Source organism: Terrapene carolina, unplaced genomic scaffold (genome assembly GCF_002925995.2).
Source record: "Terrapene carolina triunguis isolate 2854851 unplaced genomic scaffold, T_m_triunguis-2.0 Scaffold66, whole genome shotgun sequence".
Classification (NCBI taxonomy): Eukaryota; Metazoa; Chordata; order Testudines; family Emydidae; genus Terrapene; species Terrapene triunguis.
The window spans coordinates 72,515,060-72,535,708 of record NW_020664417.1 but is presented as its reverse complement, the minus strand read 5'-3'; the positions used below and the strand labels follow the sequence as shown (position 1 = coordinate 72,535,708).

General features: G+C 42.2%; 1 protein-coding gene across 1 annotated transcript in view; it reads left to right on the top strand.

The window, feature by feature from the left end:
* Positions 1–2,699: 2,699 nt before the first annotated feature.
* Positions 2,700–20,649, top strand: part of PACRGL (parkin coregulated like) — a 43,583-nt gene continuing 25,633 nt past the window's right edge. Inside the window, exons 1-4 of the mRNA XM_024217129.2 lie at positions 2,700–2,764; positions 8,080–8,240; positions 12,875–12,942; positions 16,676–16,766. Of these exons, the coding sequence (XP_024072897.1) occupies positions 8,097–8,240; positions 12,875–12,942; positions 16,676–16,766 (303 nt within the window). The 5' untranslated portion in view covers positions 2,700–2,764; positions 8,080–8,096. The remainder of the gene's footprint in view (positions 2,765–8,079; positions 8,241–12,874; positions 12,943–16,675; positions 16,767–20,649) is intronic.

Below are 20,649 nucleotides of genomic sequence, written 5' to 3'. Positions count from 1 at the left end.
AATGTTAAAGAATGCAGGTAATTTTATAAATGATTATAACCTATTCTAAAATGATTGCAATAAGAATTCCTACATGACCAGAAAATAGTCATAGCACAATAGTTATCTCATCTCTAGCATTGTTGATGAGGAAAGCTATGTTGTGCTTTAGGCAGAACCTCAGTGATGCTTTGGTTTTCCTGAACACAGGATTTTTAATTGAAGTTTGCCTTGCCTTGTAATAAGCAATTTTCCCTTTGCAAGAGAGATTGTATACCTATAGATGGTGGTGTCATCCCAAGCAGTTGTTACAGAAATAATGCTGTTCAGTACAAAAATATATCACCAACACCAAGCAAAAAAGAATAATGGCTCAGAAAGGCAGCACTGCTGACTCTTAATGAGGATAAAAACTGAAGCCTACATTTTCTAGTAGCGAATCTGGGTGTTCAAGTTGAGGCATTTTAAAGAAATCTAGTTTTCAGAGGGCAGTTGCTTACTATTTTTGAAAATTTAGGCCTCAACTTAAAATTTCCCTAAATAATGTGGAGCCATGAAGCAGTTACCTGCAGTTACTAGACTTTCTGATTAGTTTCAGCTAAACATTTAGGAATTGGAACTTTGGGATGGACCATTTTCTTTTTATTTAGAATTGTTATCATCTTCCTCTTCGGTATAAAAACCTCTCCTCAGTCAGTGTGTTTCAAATGAGTTAAAAGATGTGTCCTTATGTTTTTCTCTCCAACTTTCAGTCATTGGAAGATATAAATCATTTGTGTTGGATAAAGCTTATTCCAAAATGCCAGCGCTGACCAAAATCTAGGGCTTGTGTTAGTTGTCAGACAGGCCATAACTATGTTTCAGCATTGCTATTGCCTTTTCCCATCTATTACTGCAGAAAACCAACTGAATAGGTTGTCTAATCCAATTTCTTTTTAAGTCTTATAAAGTCCCTCACTGTGTATTACTGATGTTCAAGGAATAACACACACCTTTCACAATTTAAGTAACAAAAAAAGTCTCCTACTTGGGGAATTCACTGGCATGTGTTCAAGAACAAATGTACACCTCTACCCCGATATAATACTGTCCGCGGGAGCCAAAAAATCTTACCGTGTTATAGTTGAAACAGCATTATATCAAACTTGCTTTGATCCACCGGAGTGCGCAGTCCCGCCCTCCCCGGAGCGCTGCTTTACTGCGTTATATCCGAATTCGTGTTATATCGGGTTGCATTATATCGGGGTAGAGGTGTATCTCTTAAAGAGCAGTTAACATGCCATAGCTAATTCGGTCTGTTGGGAAAGAAAAATTGTAGTCTTCACTGGAAAGGTTACTCACTACACAGGCTTACCAGCAAATATTGTTTGAAACTTATAACTGTCAAATGTTGATACACTGAGAACTGTTAGCTAGAAGATAAAACTGGTGGCTCAGATAATATCTATATTGGAATGTTTTTATCCAAAAGTACCTGCAAATAGAATGTGTATCCTGGTCTGCAAATTGCTACTCTGTAGCTAAAAAATAAAATTAAACTAAAAATACTTCCCAGTCACTGGTCTTATCTTGTCTTCCTACTGGAGAAAAAATGGGAGCTCGGCTTCACCAGCCTAATTCAAGTCACAACTATATAGCACAGCATATGTTGAAAGTCTTCCTTTTTCTTTCCTTTAACCTTTCTTCCCATAGATGTGCATCTACAAGCTGGAAGTCAAGTATTTAAGTTTTGATTTGTTCAAGATGCATCCTCTGTTCCTTGATACTTTTTCTTTATGAACAGTTAAGGTAGCTTGACAGACAACACAATTAAAGTTTCTAACACTGCAGGATGACTTCTAATGAGTCATTGGGCTTTGGACACAGAACCAATGCACACAGCAATGGTCCGACGAAGTGGGCATTCACCCATGAAAGCTTATGTTCCAATACATCTGTTAGTCTTAAAGGTGCCACAGGACTCTCTCTTGCTTTTTACAGATCCAGACTAACACGGCTACCCCTCTGATACTGGACAGCAATGGCTAGTTCGTTCAACTAGCACCCTATTTTCATCCCATTTAAAATTGCCATCTGGTCTGGTGGAACAAATTGGTGGGAATAAAACGAGAAACCCAGGCCCCGCGTTCATCCATTTTGACTTCCCAGTGGTTCTTGTTAGCAGCAGCCCGGGCATGTGTGGGCGTTGCATGGGCACAGGGGCTCTTGCCCAGATCCTTGCAAGGTTAGGACTTCAGGGAGAATATCCTACAGCCAGTGATTACGCCGAGGAGCCCAAAAGGGAGCTGCGAGGCTGGTGGGGACAGGCCTGAGCGAGGTGCCATTAGCTGCCCAGGGCAATAACTCTTTAGCGGGGATAATGACTGCAATGCAACAGAGCTGAGGAAAGGACACGGGCGCCCTATACCCAGAACCAGGCCAAGGCTTTGTTGAGCTGGTGGGGAACCTGCCCAGTGCAGAGGGCGGTCAGGCTGAGGCACGGAGAGAGCCCCGCCCCGGCAGGGTGAGTGTGGGCGAGCAGCCCGGCCCCGCGGCTAGGACGGACGGGACTATAGCACGGAACTGGAGGGGGGAGATTCGTGACTGAACATCCCCCGCCCCACCCCGCGAATTGCCGAACCCGCCCACATCCGCGCATGGTCCCCAGCCCCGCCTGCGGTCGCTTCGCAGGAAGTTTGGCCTTTCCGCAGCCCGTAGACACAGCAGAGCTTCCTTAGTAACGGGACGGGACGGGAGGTGTCGCTGTGAGCGAGTAGCTGCGCAACCCCGGCGTCTGGCGGACCTGGTAAGGGTGGCGGCGCGCAGCGCTACTCTGGCGGGCTGGGGGCTTCGTCCGAGAGTTCCTCCGCCGACAGACTGTAACCGCCAGAGTTACGGACCGAGCCTCGCTCCTCCACGGACCTGGGGCCCCGCAAACACCCCCATAGACCAGAGCCCCAGCAACACCTCAGAGCCCTGCCGACACCCCCAGGGACTTCAACCCTACATCCCCCAGAGCCTGTAAACACCCCCATGGACTCGAATCCCGCCACTACCCCAGAGCGCTGCTGACACCCCCTCGCGGCCTGGAATCTGCATCCCACCCAGAGCCCTGCAGACACCCCCGTGGACCCACATCCTGCAGAGCCCCTTAAAAACTCCTAGGGACCCGAACCCTGCATCCTCCATGGACTTGAACCGCACACCCTCTCCAGAACCCTGCAAACACCCGGCCACATAGACCCACATCTAGGGTGTCCCGATTTCCCAAAGGGAAAATGGGACACCACATGAGGCTAGCCCTCCTCCCCCCACCCAGCATGGGCCCGGCCCAAGTGCGCCTCCGCCCGTGGGGCTGTCCCAAGCTGTTTGCCTGAGCCCCCACTGTGTGGGTCTGGCGTTGCTGCTCACCCAAGCCCTGCCTGGTCCCCGCCCAAGCCCTGACTCCCTCCCTGCATGGAGCTGGTATCACAGCTTGTCCCCCAGCACATTCCTCCACACCCCACTTTTTTGACAAAAATGGACATTTGTCTTGTTTGCTCTTGCCGACTGATCAAGTTGGCAAGAGCAAATGGGACAAATACCCACTTTTGCCGAAAAAGTCGGGATGGCTGGGACAGGGCTTAAAAAAAGGGACCGTCCTAGCCAAAACAGGACATTTGGTTGCCCTATCCACATCCTACAGAGCCCTGCAAACATCCTCACAGTCCCAAATCCCATCTCTCTCCTGAGCCCTGCATACACCCCCATTGGTCTATACCCCACAGATCCCTGAAAATGCCCCCTATAGCTCTGTAACCCTGCATACCCCTCCAGAGCCCCACACATAGCCTATGGACCCATGCAACACATTCTCCCCTGTACCGTGCATACACCCTCAGCTGCCTACATTTCCTATGCAGCCCTGTACATAGACCTATAATTTCCATAGAACCATGCAAAAATTTCATAGACCTATATGACATATACGCCCCCAAAGCTGTGCTTACATTCCTGTAGATACCCTTGCTGTTTTTGTCATATAACTCTGCATATACACCTCTACCCGATATAACACGAATTCGGATATAACGCGGTAAAGCAGTGCTCCAGGGGGATGGGGCTGCACACTCTGGTGGATCAAAGCAAGTTCGATATAATGCGGTTTCACCTATAATGCGGTAAGATTTTTTGGCTCCCGGGGACAGCGTTATAGAGGTGTATCTCCTATAAATCTAACACTCAAATATGCTGTATAGAGAATGCGTACTCATTACATAATCCCCTGCATGTGCACTCCATAGACCTTAACTTCCTCATATGTTCCATATACCAATAGTCCCCTCTCTATGCCTCCATAGAACTATAATTCTCCACCTGACCTTATAGTTTCACTCCTCTGCATATACAACTCCTAGACATAAAGCCCCACCTGAAGCATCCCCTTTCCATCTGATGACTCTTCTGTGGCCAATTAGATGGGAGTCCTGCTTTGTGAACCACAGAAGGTTCTTCAGGTGGAGAAGGGCAGAAAGCAATACTGCTTCCCACTCTGCCTCCACCTTATTTTCCCGAACTCCTGAAATGCTCCTTAACTTCTCCCACTTCCCAGATTATTAGGTTATTTTTCATGAATAGGGATGAGGGTGCTGTGTGACATGTGTAGATAAATCGACCTCCGCTGGAGGTAAGTATAGACATACCTTAACTCTCCTCTTCTGCTTTGAAACTTTTCCTCATGCTTGCTTGTTTTATTTCTGTTTAAGGATTTTTAACTTAGGCCTGTTATCTACCATTGGGATGCTTTTATTTCTAGTTTAATCTTAGACATCACTTCTATGCATCTCACTGTACCTCTGCTCTCTGATCTTTCCTAAATGTGCGTTATTTATACATTTCTATTGTGCAATCAACTCCTGGCTGCTTGATAACTTCAAATTGAGTGGTAGAAAGACTGAAGTCTTCTTGGGTAAAGTACTTTTTTCCTCCTCCCCTTCTTGTAATTCTAACTCTGTTACTATGTTCCGTAACTCCAACCTTGATTTGTCCCCAGGTGCTGAAATTTTCATAGCCACATATTTTATTTTAAATCTTATTCTTCTTTGCTGGTAAGGTCACTACATCTGGAATATTAGAATTTGTTGTTGCCTACTTTCTTCTCTGCTGAAATCTTTATCATGTGGCTTAATTAATTCTCAGAAGAGAAAGTGATTTAGAGTGTCTTACTATGGATGACCATGCTAGTTATTACATTATAATATTTTTCTTCTAAAATGTGCTCTTCCAACAATCTGCAAGCACATGTTCAAATGTTAAACTAATTAACAATATCAAACTAAATGATCGGTGCACTATATTAAAATAGATTGCAAATACTGTATTTTCACTATGCTTGCTACCTAGTGGAACATGCTTCTAATTATGTGAACTTCCTGAATGCTATGCTTTGAGGAAAATAAATTCCACATTTCTCATATTAAATATGGTTTCTTGTTTTATTGCTAATGTTACTTTTTAGCAAGAAGACCATCATTATGGCTGAATGTAGATTTTGAAGTTTGGCACCAAGAGCAATATTGAATTGTTTGCCTGACATAGTATAATGTTAATCTTAAAGTTTGTTGTTTTACTATTTGGAGCTTTTATAATATGGAAACCATTCAGAGACCAATTATTCTGGCATTTGGAGAAATACGTTAAGTATGATGTGGTAATAAGAAGTTTGGTGGTAATAAATTTGCACTAGCAAGTTACAGTAGAATCTCAGAGATACGAACACCTCTGGAATGGAGATTGTTCATAACTCTGAAATGTTCGTAACGGAACAAAACATTATGGTTATTCTTTCAGAAGTTTACAACTGAATATTGACTTAATACAGCTTTGGAACTTTACTATGCAGAAAAAAAAATGCTGCTTTTAACCGTCATAAGTTAAATGAAACATGCACAGAAACAGTTTCCATACCTTGCCAAATATTTTTTTAAACTTTCCCTTTATTATTTTAGTAGTTTACGTTTAACACAGTACTGTATAGTATTTACTTTGGGGGGGGGGGGCGGCGAGGGATGTCTCTGCTGCCTGATTGTGTACTTCGGTTCCAAATGAGGTGTGTGGTTGACTGGTCAATTCATAACTCTGATTTTTTGTAACTCTGAAGATCTACTGTATGTACAAAATCAAATAATTTTGTTACATGGTAATGTCACTTTTATCTGTGGAATCATTGCCAGCTTTAATACAGTGGATGCATTCATATTTTTTAAAAGTCATGGACAGGTCACGGGCAGTAAACAAAAATTAACAGGCCTGTAACCTGTCCATGACTTTTACTAAAAATACCCTTAACTAAAACTGGGTGGGGGGGAAGATACTCGAGGGGGCCCCCGTGGGGGCTGGGGAGGGGGTGTGGCTCAGGGGTGCTGGGGAGGAGGGCGTGGGTGCTCGGGGGGCGAGTCGTGGCCTGGGGGGGGGCGCCGCGGGTGCTGTGGAGGGGGGCACAGGTGCTGGGGAGAGAGGGGGGCGGTGTTGGTGGGGCCGGGGCAGGCTCCCTACCCAGCTCCTGGGAAGCAGTGGCCCTAGCTCCCTAGTTCCATGTGCTGCCTCTGCTCCGCCCCAAGCCCTGGTTCTGCAGCTCCCATTGGCTGGGAGCTGCGGGGGCGGTGCCAGGCTGCCAGCAGAGGCAGCATCTGGAGCTAGGGGAGCTGAGAGAAGGGAGCCCCACCTCCAGGGAAGCACTGGCCTACACCCCAAGCCCTGAGCCTCCCACACCCAAACTCTTGCTGCTGGAGTGGGGGGGGGGAGGGAAGAGGAGGAGGGGTTGACTGCCCAAACAGTCAACTGGCCCAGGGGCTGCCTGAGCTGCTTAGGTGGTTCCCAGGCCAGCTGCATGGGGCTGCTGCAGAAGTCACCGAAAGTCATGGAATCCGTAACTTCCGTGACTTCTGTGACAAACACGGAGCCTTAGTCATAGAATGCCAGAATTCTGAGGGGAAAAAAAAGAAAAAACATGAAGGAGAATCCAAGGTGTAAATCAAGACTAGAATTGATTTTGGTAAATGTTTTCTCAGTAGACAGTGACTCAATGATTGAGTCGTTTAACAATGTACACTATGAGCAAGGGAACTTGGACTATCTGAGCAGGACCAACACAATTAATAGAAATTCATTTTGAATTAAATAATTGTATAAGTCACTAAATCACCTTTAAATATTTTTGTGTAAAAAAAAAAAAAAAAACCTGTATCTCTGAAGAACTTGTAACTCTGAAAATCTTTATTCTTGTATCTTTCTTTAAGTATGAGGTGATATCTGAGACTGTATATCTTTCCTCAGTAGTAATCTGGGTTCTTCATTAAAGTTTCATACTGAAGATTTGATATGTTAAATTACAAATACAATTTCCTCTGTTAAAAATATACTAGAGTAGTGTTTTCTGCATTATAACTATTTTTTTGAAACTTTGAATATTTTGTTTATGTAATAATTTAATAATATGTACATGTTTTCTAATTGTTAGTTTTTAAAGTGTTCTGTATTCAGAAAGCTAATTTTTGAAATCTTTTTTGAAATCTTGTCTTCATTTTCTGTTCTTTTCCCATTTTGTCTATCTGCTCTTCTTCATTTCTATCTTTCTCCCTATTTATTGTCCTCTGATTTTGCTCTATTTCAGAATATTTTTTAATCACTCCTTGCACTTAAATTCACTTTTTTCCCCATCTTTCCCATCCTTTCCAATGTTTTTGCTTCCTCTTCTGTTGTATTTGTATCCGCCCTCCCTTCCTCCCTCCAGAGAACAGCTTTGTGCTTTAAGTGGGCACTCGCAGCAGAGTGAAACTGACTAAACTCAATTTCACTTTGCTGCAGGTGTCACTCTAGCAGAGTGGTAAAGGACAACAATGCAGGAAACAAAGAGATGTGGAGGTGTGTGTTTGAAAAATGGAGTGATTGATATGTACCCTATACTGTTTTGGGTGTTCAGCAATACATGATTTATATGCATTGGTTCATATTTCCTGCATTCCTTGCACACCCAAGAATGTGAGATTTGGGCACAACAAAAATCAGGATTAAAGTTCTTAATTTGATGTCAAGTGGGAATGAGAACTCTGTTTTTAGGTTTGATTCCTTTTTTCATTCTAGGAATTTATGATAAAAGAATGTCATCAGGTTTCCAAATAAAACCAAAGACTGCAGTACAGAAAAGCAAGACATCTTCGTCTCCTTCATCTAGTTCTCCAGATCTTGCGGTTAAGCCACAACCAAGGCCTAGTGATAAACTTAACCCCAAAACTATTGATCCGGTATGTAGAGATGGTATTTCTAAACAAATCACTTTTTCCTGGAAACAGCCAACCTTCTGTACCAACATAAATGAGTAGGGCCAAACAGAGAGTGAGAGAGTCACAAAAAATATGGCATTCAATTGGGACAGCAGAAATCTTTTATCACAGAAGATCTATGGTTTTCTAGGGTTTAGTTCTTCTTTTATATTGTCCTATATTTTCCAGAATGTAAACTTTTTCAAAAATAAGTTGCAAGCCCTTCCAATTGCAGAAACAACAGTGGATCTGTTTATGATATGAAGGTTATGTCTTGTTCACCCAGCCTGAAAAACTTAAACAATAGCACCAAGATGTGTTAGAAATTCCACTATTTTTTACTGAGGTATTGATTTTGAACATCACTACCAACATTGATTTCTAGTTTGGTGCTGACCTATTGCAAATATCTACTAAATGTGATTGTCAAAACTTGCTGGACATAATTATCAATTTTGACACTGCATTCTTTCCGGTTATTATTCCTGAAGAAAGAGGTTGCCAATTTTGAACATACAAATACACCTCTACTCGATATAATGCGACCCGATATAACACAAATTCAGATGTAACGCGGTAAAGCAGTGCTTCGGGGGGGGCTGCGCACTCTGGTGGATCAAAGCAAGTTCGATATAATGCGGTTTCACCTATAACGCGGTAAGATTTTTTGGCTCCCGAGGACAGCGTTATATCGAGGTAGAGGTGTAGCTGAAGTAACTGAATTTTAATACATCTAAATATAAACGTGTACATCTAGACACAAAGAACATAGGCCATACTTGCAGGATATGGGACTCTATCCTGGGAATCAGTGACTCCAAGAAAGCTTTGGGGGTCATGGTGGATAATCAACTGAACATGAACTCCCATAGCTGTGGCCAAAGTATGCAATCTTTGGATGCATACAAATAGGAATCTCAAGTAGGAGTAGAGAGGTTATTTTGGCTCTGTATTAGGTATTGATGTGACCACTGCAGGAATACTTTATCAACCTTCTTACTGAATCATGGACAAATTGAAGAGGGTGCAGGAAGAGCCATAATAATGATTAATGGCTTAGAAAACATGTTTTACACTGATAGACTAAAGGAGCTCAATTTGTTCAGCTTAATCAAGAGAAGGTTAAGAGGTGACTTGATCACAGTCTATAAGTACCTTCATGGGGAACAAATATTTAATAATGGGCTCTTCAGTCTAGCAGAGAAAGGTATAACACAGTTCAATATCTGAAAGTTGAAGCTAGACAAATACAGACTGGAAATAAGTGGACATTAATAGTTAGATTGATTAACCATTGAACAATTTGCCAAGATTCATGGTGAATTCTCCATCACTGGCATTTTTAAAATCAAGATTGGATTTTTTTTCTGAAAAATATGCTCTAGGAAATACTTTGGGGAAGTTCTATTTTTCTTGAAGTTAGATTAGAGATTACTTTTTTGTTTTAAGGCAAAAAAAATGTAGTGCCAATATACTTAAGATTCTTGTCTTCACTGAATGTCAGCATTAGACTGACAGAATAAGTGGATAGGATACCTATGATTGTTTCTGTTAAAACCTTCAGCCCTGACTGTTCTGAGGTAACATGATCTAGAAAGAGTGGGCAAAGCTATTGTGAGTATCAGCATCATTTTCAAGACTATCTTCTTCCTTACTTGAGAATTGCTGTAGAAAGCACTTTTTTCCATAATAGGAATATGTTTTCTATGCTTGGAGACACTTCATCTGATTTGTGAGTTTAGATTCTTAACGTTTGTTATTAATCATTCACTCTCCAAGATCTGCCAGCCCTAATGCCTGAGGTAAACAGTATCTAATTCCTTATCCTTTTCACAAGGTATTTGACAGCAACCTCTCCATTTCTAGGATTGGTATTTCTATTTAGAAATACTTCCGTTTTCTCTTATGTTTTTTCCTTTTAAAAAATAAGAAACACACGTGCGCACGCGCACACACGCAAAAGGCTAAAGGGTTTTCAATACAAGGTAGTTGTCACTCCTTTTAAGAGGAGATGGATCTAGCCTCACCTGTGACTGATCAGCTGTCTCCCAGCTGAGGCAGACATCAGGTGATAGCTGGAAGATCTAGTACTCATAAAAGCCAGCAAATAGGTCAGTTGCTGGTGACAGTTGACAGGAGTAGGAAGGAGCAGGAGTCCCTGGCTCAAGGGAGAGAGCCCAGTTCATGTGAAATTTCCAGGTAATAGTCCTGTAGAGTGTAATCCTGCAAGGAGCAGCCTATGAATTAGATGGGAGCAGAGAGGCTTGCTGTGACTTGGTCATGGAGTAGTTAGGCCCCTGCAGAAGACTCTGGGTTAGTGGAGAGGGAAGTATTCAATATACTGAACTTGTGTTGTTTTGAAGCAATAAAGCCGAAACCCTGAGGAAAAAGGGATTGAAATCTTATGGCTGGAGACTGTTCTGTGGTGCATGCGCTGGTGAGTTAGCTTACCAGCTTAAACTAGGTACCACCATAGGCTGAATGGAAAGCCAGTGAGAGACTACAATGCTTCGTAATGCTTATGAAAGGTGCCAACTTGCCAGTACTAAAAATTGAAAGCTTCTGTCCAGAAGGAACAGTTTTATTAAAATAGCATCTCTTTTTGTGAAAAATATCATGGTTTCATCAAGTCACTGTTATCCAAGCCAACATACAGTGAAATTAAACACAAAATTATGTTAAAATTTAGTTAACATTACAAAATCAATCACTCAAGAGGTAGGAAATGGCAGATTGCAATCTTAATCAGACTCCTCATGTGTGTGCTTTATGATACAATCTTTAATTACATGATCGCATACTATTTTTTTCCACAAGACTCCTGGTTCATTCAGTGCACAGAATTCACAAGGTCATTGAGTGAGCAGGTATTTGATATTATTTTTTAGTCTTGTTGTTAAACATGTGACACTAAACTTTCTCTGTTCCTCACTATTCAAAACCCTGCTCTGAAGTAAAAATTATTAACTTTCTCAGATACTTTTATGTGGTGCTCATCACTATAGTATCTAAGAGATTCACAAACAATAATTTATTTTCACAACACCCTGTGAAGTGAGGTGGTATTATCCCCATTTTGGAGGTGGTGAATTGAGGCACAAAGAAATTAAAGTAAAAAGTATCTACTAATTTTGGATGCCCAATCTGAGACACCTAGGGTTGGATTTTTCAGAGTACTTAATTTATATAGCACTCTATATCAGTGGTTCTCAACCTTTCCAGACTACTGTACCCCTATCTGGAGTCTGATTTGTCTTGCGTACCCCCAAATTTCACCCTACTTAAATACTACTTGCTTACAAAATCAGACATAAAATACAAAAGTGTCACACCACATTATTACTGAAAAATTGCTTACTTTCTCATTTTTACCATATAATTATAAAATAAATCAATTGGAATATAAATATTGTACTTAATTTCCGTGTATAGTATATAGAGCAATATAAACAAGTCATTGTCTGTTTGAAATTTTAGTTTGTACTGACTTCACTAGTGCTTTTTATGTAGCCTGTTGTAAAACCAGGCAAATATCTAGATGAGTTGATGTACCCCATGGAAGATCTCTGAGTACCCCCAGGGAGAACCACTGCTCTATATGATCAAAACACAACTCCCATTGACTTTAGTTCCAGCTGTGAGTGTATAGCATTCCAGGGTGTCAGGTTGTGCACACACAATCAGTGAACACACTGTCAGTGAACATCTAGGAAAAGTTTTGGCTTAAGTGATCAGTTAGCATCCTCATATAAGAACTCTCAGGAAGAGGCAGGGATAGAATCCAGTTCTCCATGGTAGCATTCAACTGCCTTAATTATGAGACAGTCTTTTATCTTCTTCCAATCTTCTGTATCCTTCACTACATTTCTGAAAAAATTAGGCAGGGGTCCTATCTCCAGCCTCCTTCATTGCACAACACTGCTTCATCTCCACTGCAGGTCCGTCATATGCACTGAATGAGGCAGGGGTCATGTGGGGAAAAATTGTATCATAGCATATATGCACAAGGAGGCCAAATTATGGTTGCACAGCAACCCCTCCTCAATGGCTCCAAGTCTCCTTGCCCAGCAAGTCCCAGTCTCCTCCCTGGCTCCTCATCCAGTCCGTCTTCCCACCCCCACTGGCTCCCAGTCTCTTTGTCCCAATATCCTCCTCCTCCTCTCCTCCCCACCTGTCCAACTCATATCCTCTCTTCAGTCAAGTCAGGCTTTGTGATGTCTGTGTGCCATCTGGGGGAGCATGGAGAGCCCAGGAGCCATGCTCCCTCCCCACTTATGTGAGAGACCCCTCCCCCCATGGGGCCATCATTGACTTTAGTGGGACTACTTGCATGAGAAAGTAGAAAAATGGGATGGGAAATGAAAAGATCATATTTATTAATTTTTCTTAACAAAACAGTAGTAACATACTGCTGTGAGGTTACTTTATTATTTAATTAAATGTTAGAATTCTTTTTCCATCCAGTCTCTGCAGTATCCTTTACGATTGTTTTCTGATCACAAGATGGTTTGTCACATTTCTCTCTAAACTGCAATACTAAAGTACATTTATAATGGTTATAACTGAAATATTATGATAGTGAGTAAATAATGTATTTTACTTTTTTGTCCACCCAGTTTGGGGATCATTCAAAAGCTCCTTCTGCGTTTTCTGCCATTTACTCTAAAGGTGGTATACCTTGCAGGTAATGAATTTTTAAAAACAATTGAACTGAATCTATTCAGACAGTAGTCTTAGGTGCAGTTAAATAGATCAAGACTCATTTCTTCATTACTGTTAGTGTAGGATGAAAATTATACACTGACTTGTATGTTCTCTGGCTACTTGATTTTACTGATCTCTGAAGGTGCCTCTGATATTTAATTCTTCTCAAGAGAAAGCAAAAACAAGGAGTCCGGTGGCACCTTAAAGACTAACAGATTTATTTGGGCATAAGCTTTCGTGAGTGAAAACCCCACTCCTTCAGATGCCCAAATAAATCTGTTAGTCTTTAAGGTGCCACCGGATTCCTCATAGTCTGTATCCACAAAAACAAACACGGCTACCCCTCTGATAAAAGGAAGCAATCACTCAACATTTGTTTAGTTATTTATTATCATACATAGGTGTAGAGGCTGCACCACTCCAAAAATGGTGAAGTACTTACAGAATTAATTTGAGTCTACTTTGTGAAAGCAGTTGATTTCTTCATACAGTGATGTTTTCTTCCTCATAGTGGCAGAACAGAATTTGGTGTCATTTTAGTGAGTAGGCAATTGCCAGTAAAGGTGCAGGGAATGGAACATTTCTTACATGATCAGTTTCTTTACTGCTAGCAGCATCTTCCACAACTCTGTTACGTTTGGGCTGCTCTCTTCCACTTTGCAGTTTCCAGAGGCAGTTTAGGTTGCAGCACTGCTCATGCTGGCCACGCCCTCTTTTCCTGCTTGCCTCCAAATAAGTCATTCCAAAACTTGTAGAAAGAAACTAGTAACAATAACCTCAATGCCAACCCAATAACTATGTACTTCATTGCTGTTCTGACATCTAAGATGTGCAACAGCTTCTCAGTAGGATGCTGTGGCCTTGGACAGAATGAGGGAAGAATAATCTCCTGTGAAGCATGGAAAGGAGAGTTTGCTTTGGTGAGAAATGATTTTGGAGTTCTCAGCACCACCTTTGTCATTGTGGAACACACAGTAAGGTTCCTGCACAGATAATGCTGCCAACTCTGAGACTTATCTAGCAGATGCAATAGCGACCAGAAAACAGGTTTTGATAGAGTGCTAGAATGCTGATTATTGAAACCAAAAGTTCAGATCGGTGAATTGTTATGGCTTTTATCACCAGAGGTAGTCCCATTTTGAGAACATTGGTCTGACAACTAGTCCAACCAGTCTGACTGCTCTGAGAAACCTGGATACCTGGGAGTTGTCTGTCATGGATCCTGAGGATCCTGTGAATAGAATGCTATTAATGGCTGATACTTGGCATGCTATGATATTGAGTCAAAGACCTCTATCCATGCCCTGTTGGATGAAGTCCAAAATAGCTGGAATCCCTGGATCTCTTGGGTCTACCCTGTGCTTAGGGCACTAGATGCTGAAATTGGTCCAGATGGAGGAGTGAGCCTTTAATGGAGAGACTCTCCTAGATGAGAGCCAGCTCTTAATAATTTTGAGGACAGACCAAGGGTTGCTAATGCTTCTCTTGCAATAGGCAGGCTGTTAGTTGAAGCCAGTCGGTCTTGATGGGGAAAAGGCCTGGAAAATATCTGGTCTTCTCAGTAGCTCTAATGATGGTTCCAGTTTCAGTTCTATAAGAATGGAAAACTATGGTCTCCTAGGCTAGTAGGGAGTTGGCACTATTATATTGGTTTGTTCTCTCTTTATGTTTTGGCTCACTTTCCCCAGGAGTGGAAATATTTATGGCAGGCCTTGCAGTCATCTGTATGACAGGGCATCTGTTTCGATGGAGTTGGGGTGTACTTCACTGGTGAAATATTTGTCATTTTGCAATCTTGCGGTTTGCGACCCAATCAGCTGAATGGAGATTGGCTGCTGGTTCACAATCCATATTTGCAGGAAAGTCCATTCTTTTAGAGTTCTTGTCCTTAGGAGTGGACTTAAATCTGCCCAGCCGGGCTATGTTGTTCACCACAGTTACAACCAGGGAATTTGGGGCTGGATGGGAGAAAAAGCCCGTAGCTCCCTGCACTGGGAAAAAGTAGTGTTTCTCCAAATGCTTTGTGGTAGGAGGTATTGAAGCTGGCGTGCTCCAAAGAACCTTTGCAGGCTCTGAGTGCATCGTTAATAGGGAGGGCCACTCTCCTGTGGCAGATGGCTGCAGGATATTGAACAACTTATGGATATTTTAGGAACTCTGCCTGAATGCCCAAGGAAGCCACCACGAGCTGCAAAAGGTCCTGGTATGTCTTGAAGTCCTCAGGCACTGAAGGAAAGAGAGAGCCAAGTACTGCCAAATCATCCAGGGACAAAGAAGAGGAACCAAGAAGAGCCAAGGCCAGATCCTTCCCCTTGTGGACCCAGATGGGACGATTCCAGAGGCTCCACAATGGGAAGGCTCACTGGTGCCTGAATCTGTGGTGGATTGGCGGTCCCCGCCACCGACCTGCCCGGTGATCTCACCTTAGAACAACCCTTGCGACCGAGGAGCATCCCACGGATTCCATGGAGGCCACAGGGCATAAGGATAGGGCATTGGTGGCCAACAGGTGCAGGGCCAACCGTGAGACAAGTGCCAATCCTGGTACTCCTGGTGCTTCATGAACAGCCCCCCTGTGAGCTAGGCAGTGGAGAGCGGGAGGAAAAAGATCCTGACCTTGATGCTTAGGAGTCTCAGGTTTCTGGGGATAAAGGTGGAACCAGCCCGGAGGAGGTGAGCAACTAGTCCAACTCATCCATTGCCCAAAATGAGGGAGAGACTGGTGCCAACAGTGGAAACAGTACCACCGGCACCGAGTATGCCTCTATTATGCCCAGTGCCAGGAACAATGTTGAACCCGAAGTCAGCATTGGTACCGAAGTAGCTGATGGTGCAGAAGTGGAAGGTGGTGAGACCACCACGGTAAAATGGGCGGCGCAGGATGCAGTGGTGCCGAGGAGGTCCCTTGCCCCGAGCCCAGCACTGACCCCACTTTCACAGACTGTGGAAGGGAAACATTGGGGTGTGGTGCCAACACAAAGGTTCAGCAGTGTGCCCAGCCAATGGGGCTATAAATGATGTAGCCCAGGTAAAGTCTTGGACCAAGGGAGAGGTCGGAATGGAAAGGCAAAGGTGGTCCTTTGCTTACTGATATGCTGCCAATGTGGAAACAGTCCGTGCTGGCATTACCCTCATCGGTGCCGGACTCAACAGATAGGCTGGGGCCAGAACTGGTGTTGACAGTACAGGGTCTCTATTCTTCCTGTGCAGTCCCGGGGAGTGGTTAGAGGCACCTGTGCCATCCTGCATGCCAGTGCATGCTCTTTCTGTAGGAGGCAGAAGAATCTCCACAGGACCTGAAGTGGTCTTAGTTGGTCTTATGTGACCTTTTCCTCTGTGCACTCGATGGGGAATGGCTCCTCCACCTCTTGAGAGAGGCCCTGGCTCCAGAGCACAAAACAGCAGCACTTTGAGAACCTAAGGTTGATCTCTGATCCAACATAGGCCACATAGCCTGTTTGAGTAGATGCCAATACAGGCATAGATATACTGGCACATGAAGAGAAGGGAGTTACCTATAGCATTCTACCCAAATAGGGCTGTGCATTTCACTGGGAAGGCAGTGCATATTAGAAGTGTGTATATATACCTTTACAGTGATTTTTGTAAAACAATTGCAGATCTTTTTGGTATGAATAGCATGTTAAAGAAATTTACTGTTATATGCTGTTTATTTCTCTGTCCCATTTACTAACTTTTGCTCTACCTGATAGGTTGGTTCATGGCTCAGTAAAACACAAATTACAGTGGGAATGTCTTCCTGAAACTCTTCCATTTGATCCTCTTCTTATTACTTTAGCTGAGGTAAACTTGCTTTTCTTGAATAATAGAATAATACAATGCTTTTTTGCCATGCAAAGCTCAAAAAATGAAATTGGCATGCACTATTCAAAGAGGTGGGTAATTGAATGTTGATAACTACTATAACTAAAACAGCTGTTTACTTATTACTTCACATGTCAAGTGCCAACTCACTCTGATATCTAGATACTGTTGTGATTGGTGGTTTTCTAGAGACCCAAATTAAAATTTTACACAACTTACAAGAATAAATAATATTCAGATGTTGAATATTTAGAGGCAAATCCAGTTCCCAGTGTCCAGACCAGCTATTTCAGTTCACAGGGAGGAACAGTGGACCTATATAGAAGCAGATACTTTGTACTCCTCCAAACACCTCCAAGGAACTTGAACACTTATTTTACCCCTCTTAGTTTTATTCCCAACTGTTATACCTCATCTTTACCTCAGTGTGGAATCCAAAAAGTTATGTTCCTTAGGGGTTGTAGCTAGTGGATCTTTCTGGATTACTGGATGAGCTCCGTCTGGTGGACACTCACTAGTCTCCTTTATCTGGATCCAACCATTGGATCCCATGTGCTCTTAGGCTGGCTGAGAATGGAGAGAGTCTGGGTGTTGTCTTTAGGCCTCTATGCGCACTCTCAAGACATACTTCCTCTCTCTGGTATTCCTTCCTGAGAGAGCATTCTACAGTCCTATTGGCTAGGCCCTGAATCTAGGACCAGCTCTTCCAAGCCTCCCCCATAGCTCTTGCATGCTTCTAGAGTTGTACTGAAGTTGTGGATCCACTGGATTACTGTTCCCCTCTTCAGGGAATAGAGAACAGTGAAAGCAAGAGGCACACAAACTTTGCAACAGAATTGCTAAATCAGTTGTACTTTACTCACAAACAAAGCACATGAGATATACCTCTATAGAAAATAACAAAAACCTTTATGCAAAACTCTCCTTCCAGTGCCCTCACTACTCCAGGAGTCCTTTGGTCAGTCCTTTCAGGGTCCCAAGACTCTCCTTGCCACCACCATTATTGTCTTCTCCTCCTCCCTCCTTCCCCGCTCCCAAAAGTTAGTGAGAGCCTTCCCATTATAAGGTTGCAGTCCCCCCATTCAAGTGACTTTCCTCATTGGCTTTGAGTTCCTCATCAGGTGATCTGATGGTTGGTTACATACTCACCTAGGAGAACTAGTTCCACTGGGTAGCAGCTAGCTTATTGTTTTAGGATGTTTCCATTTGAATGGGAGACCATCCAGGTTAATGACTCTTGATTTCTCTGCGTTATTAGCCCTTTGCTAACACTTCTGGGATCCTCACTCTGAGGTGGAGTTTTGATATAGATATGTACAGACATACACTAATCCATCACACCTTCCCCAGCAAAGGCCTAAGGGATAGGTATTAGTGGCATCAGCAGATGCCTTTTTCTCTCTATCCTTGGGCTTTGGATCAACTTGTCCTTCTCTTTACCTTCCTCCCAGCTCTCTCTTTTTGCATACTGTCTGCTACACTAACTCGGAAAGGCAGAGGGGAAGGAAGATGAAGCACCTAATGGCTGCTGATTAGCAATTGCAACCAAAAATGCTAATGGCTAGAGGGAAAACTTCAAGTAAAACCACCTTCCTAATCCAATATGAAAGGAGAAGTGAAGAGGAACAGCTGTTCATTCTTTCTTCCTTTCTACCCTTTGCAAACATCACATGAGTAGGATTCAGTCAGAGGGTGAATCGGGAACAGAAAGGACTGTTACAGTACAGCGTTTTTCTTGCTTATAGAGAGTTGTAGCTTTCCTTCCCATCAATCTAAGAACAAAAAATAAGCATGTTAGCTAAATGTTTCTGTGAAAAAAGAACAGTAGTTAATAATAGTGGTGTTCAATTGTCTTTATGCTTCAGAGGCAACTTCCCCCTTGAATCCCTTTGTCTTTGTTTTATCTGTATACAAACTTGGGAAGACAGGGATTTACTAGTTCTTATTTGGAAGATTTTCTTCACAATTAGAAGGGCTAGAAATCTTAAATTGTGTACAATCTTAATCTATCATGGGAGTTAAATTAATACATAAAATAGGCCAGATGTGGCCTATATGCTGGGAGTTTGAGTATGATTTAGAGATTAGATTCTGTATTTTATGCATTGTACATCAACTGACAATAATGCTGTTCTGTAATCCGTTTAAAATCTCCTTTTGACCTTATATAGGCCCAATAAATACTTGTCTTAATAATGCTTTTTGAAGAACTGGAACATTTCAGTATAGCTCGTTATGTAGGTTGTGATAATGTATTGCTCTATTTGAATAGTTTTGTGTCTTAATATTATTTTAAATTGTTCTTGGAGACATTTCTCCCAGGGAATGAACTCCATAATGGATTTCCAGTAATATTTTAAGAGAATTAATATTTTGAAAGCTAGTAAGCTTTTAATAAACCCATAGAGATATTGTAAAATGTCATTTTCAAAAGATACTATATCCCTAGTGTTAAACAGACTTTCAACTGAGGGGTAATGTTCAACCAAAACAGTTATTTTTCAGTTATCTTATTACGATTAGTCACTGTCAGTTTCTATAGACACCTGTTAGCGGCAATATATTTGTTTTTGAGCCCTCAGTAAGATGTAGATCTCAAATCGGAGCAAGGGGGTGGGTGGGAATTACAGCTCCCAAGAAGCTAATCTAACCAAGTTACATCCCACAGTGATAAACATACTATAAACAAAGATAATAATATTTGAAGATGGTTAATCAGTTTGAGCAGTTGAATATTTTTTAAAAATAATCTTTCTCCCTAATTTGGGTTATGGGAGAGAGTAATGGAAAGTTGCAGAACAAACAAGAACCAAAAAGATCTGTGGATTTTGCTGTTCTTTATAGTAATACTTATTTTATTGGGAGTGACCACTATAATTAAAGTTGCATAAGGATTTCCATTCAAATCCTGTTTTCGGTCCCTTTACAACCTTGCAGCACTTTCATTCTTAAGGCCTGAAATATTTCACACTAGGGCTCTGCCCAATGGTAAATTTTCTAAAATCCCAAGCAAAAACATCCTGAAATGTCAGATGTTTACATCTGAAACCATGACATTGACTATTTTAAAAATCTATGACTGTGAAATTGAGCAAAATGGCCCTAGATATATCATTGTGGTGTGAAGAGGAAGGCCTTTGGCATATTGGCCAAAATAGCTCATCCAGAGCTGAGTTTGGATCTCAGAGCTCCAGCTCCTGTAGGGAATCCTTTGATTCTTTTGTGGTTTCAGAGATTCTCCTGTCAGTTACCAGTTTCCTGGGTGTAAATAAATTTAGGTCCAACCCAACTATGCAAAGAGAACCTTCTCTTCAGTGAGTTAATCTTACTCACTGGAAGTGGGGCCTTGTAAACCAAAATGACTCAGTCAGTAAGCAGCCAGGAAACCTAATAGAAAATATGCTCAAATTTATCCTTACCCTCTGTTCTTTGTACTGGTCACTACAAATTACTTTGTGTCCAGTCTTATTTCTTGTTTTCCCAACATTTGGCAGGGAGTTTGCCTTAAAAGACATTCTAGAAATCTCAACAAACGTAAATTTAGGGCGTGTCCACATTTGAAATTCTACAGCAGCACAGCTCCAGCGCTTTAGTGTAGACACTACTTATGCGGACAGGAGGGGTTCTCCCATCAGTGTAGGCAATCCACCTCCTCAAGAGGCAGTAGCTAGGTCAACGGATGAATCAGGTCAATTTAACTACACTGTTCAGTGATGTGGATTTTTCACACCCTTGAGTGATGAAGGTGGGTAGACCTAACTTTTTAGTGTAGATCAGGCTTTAGAGTCCTGTATCAGACATGCTAGGCTGAACCTGAGCTATGTTTAGATGCTTTTGAAAGAAAAAATAATCTCTTAGTGTT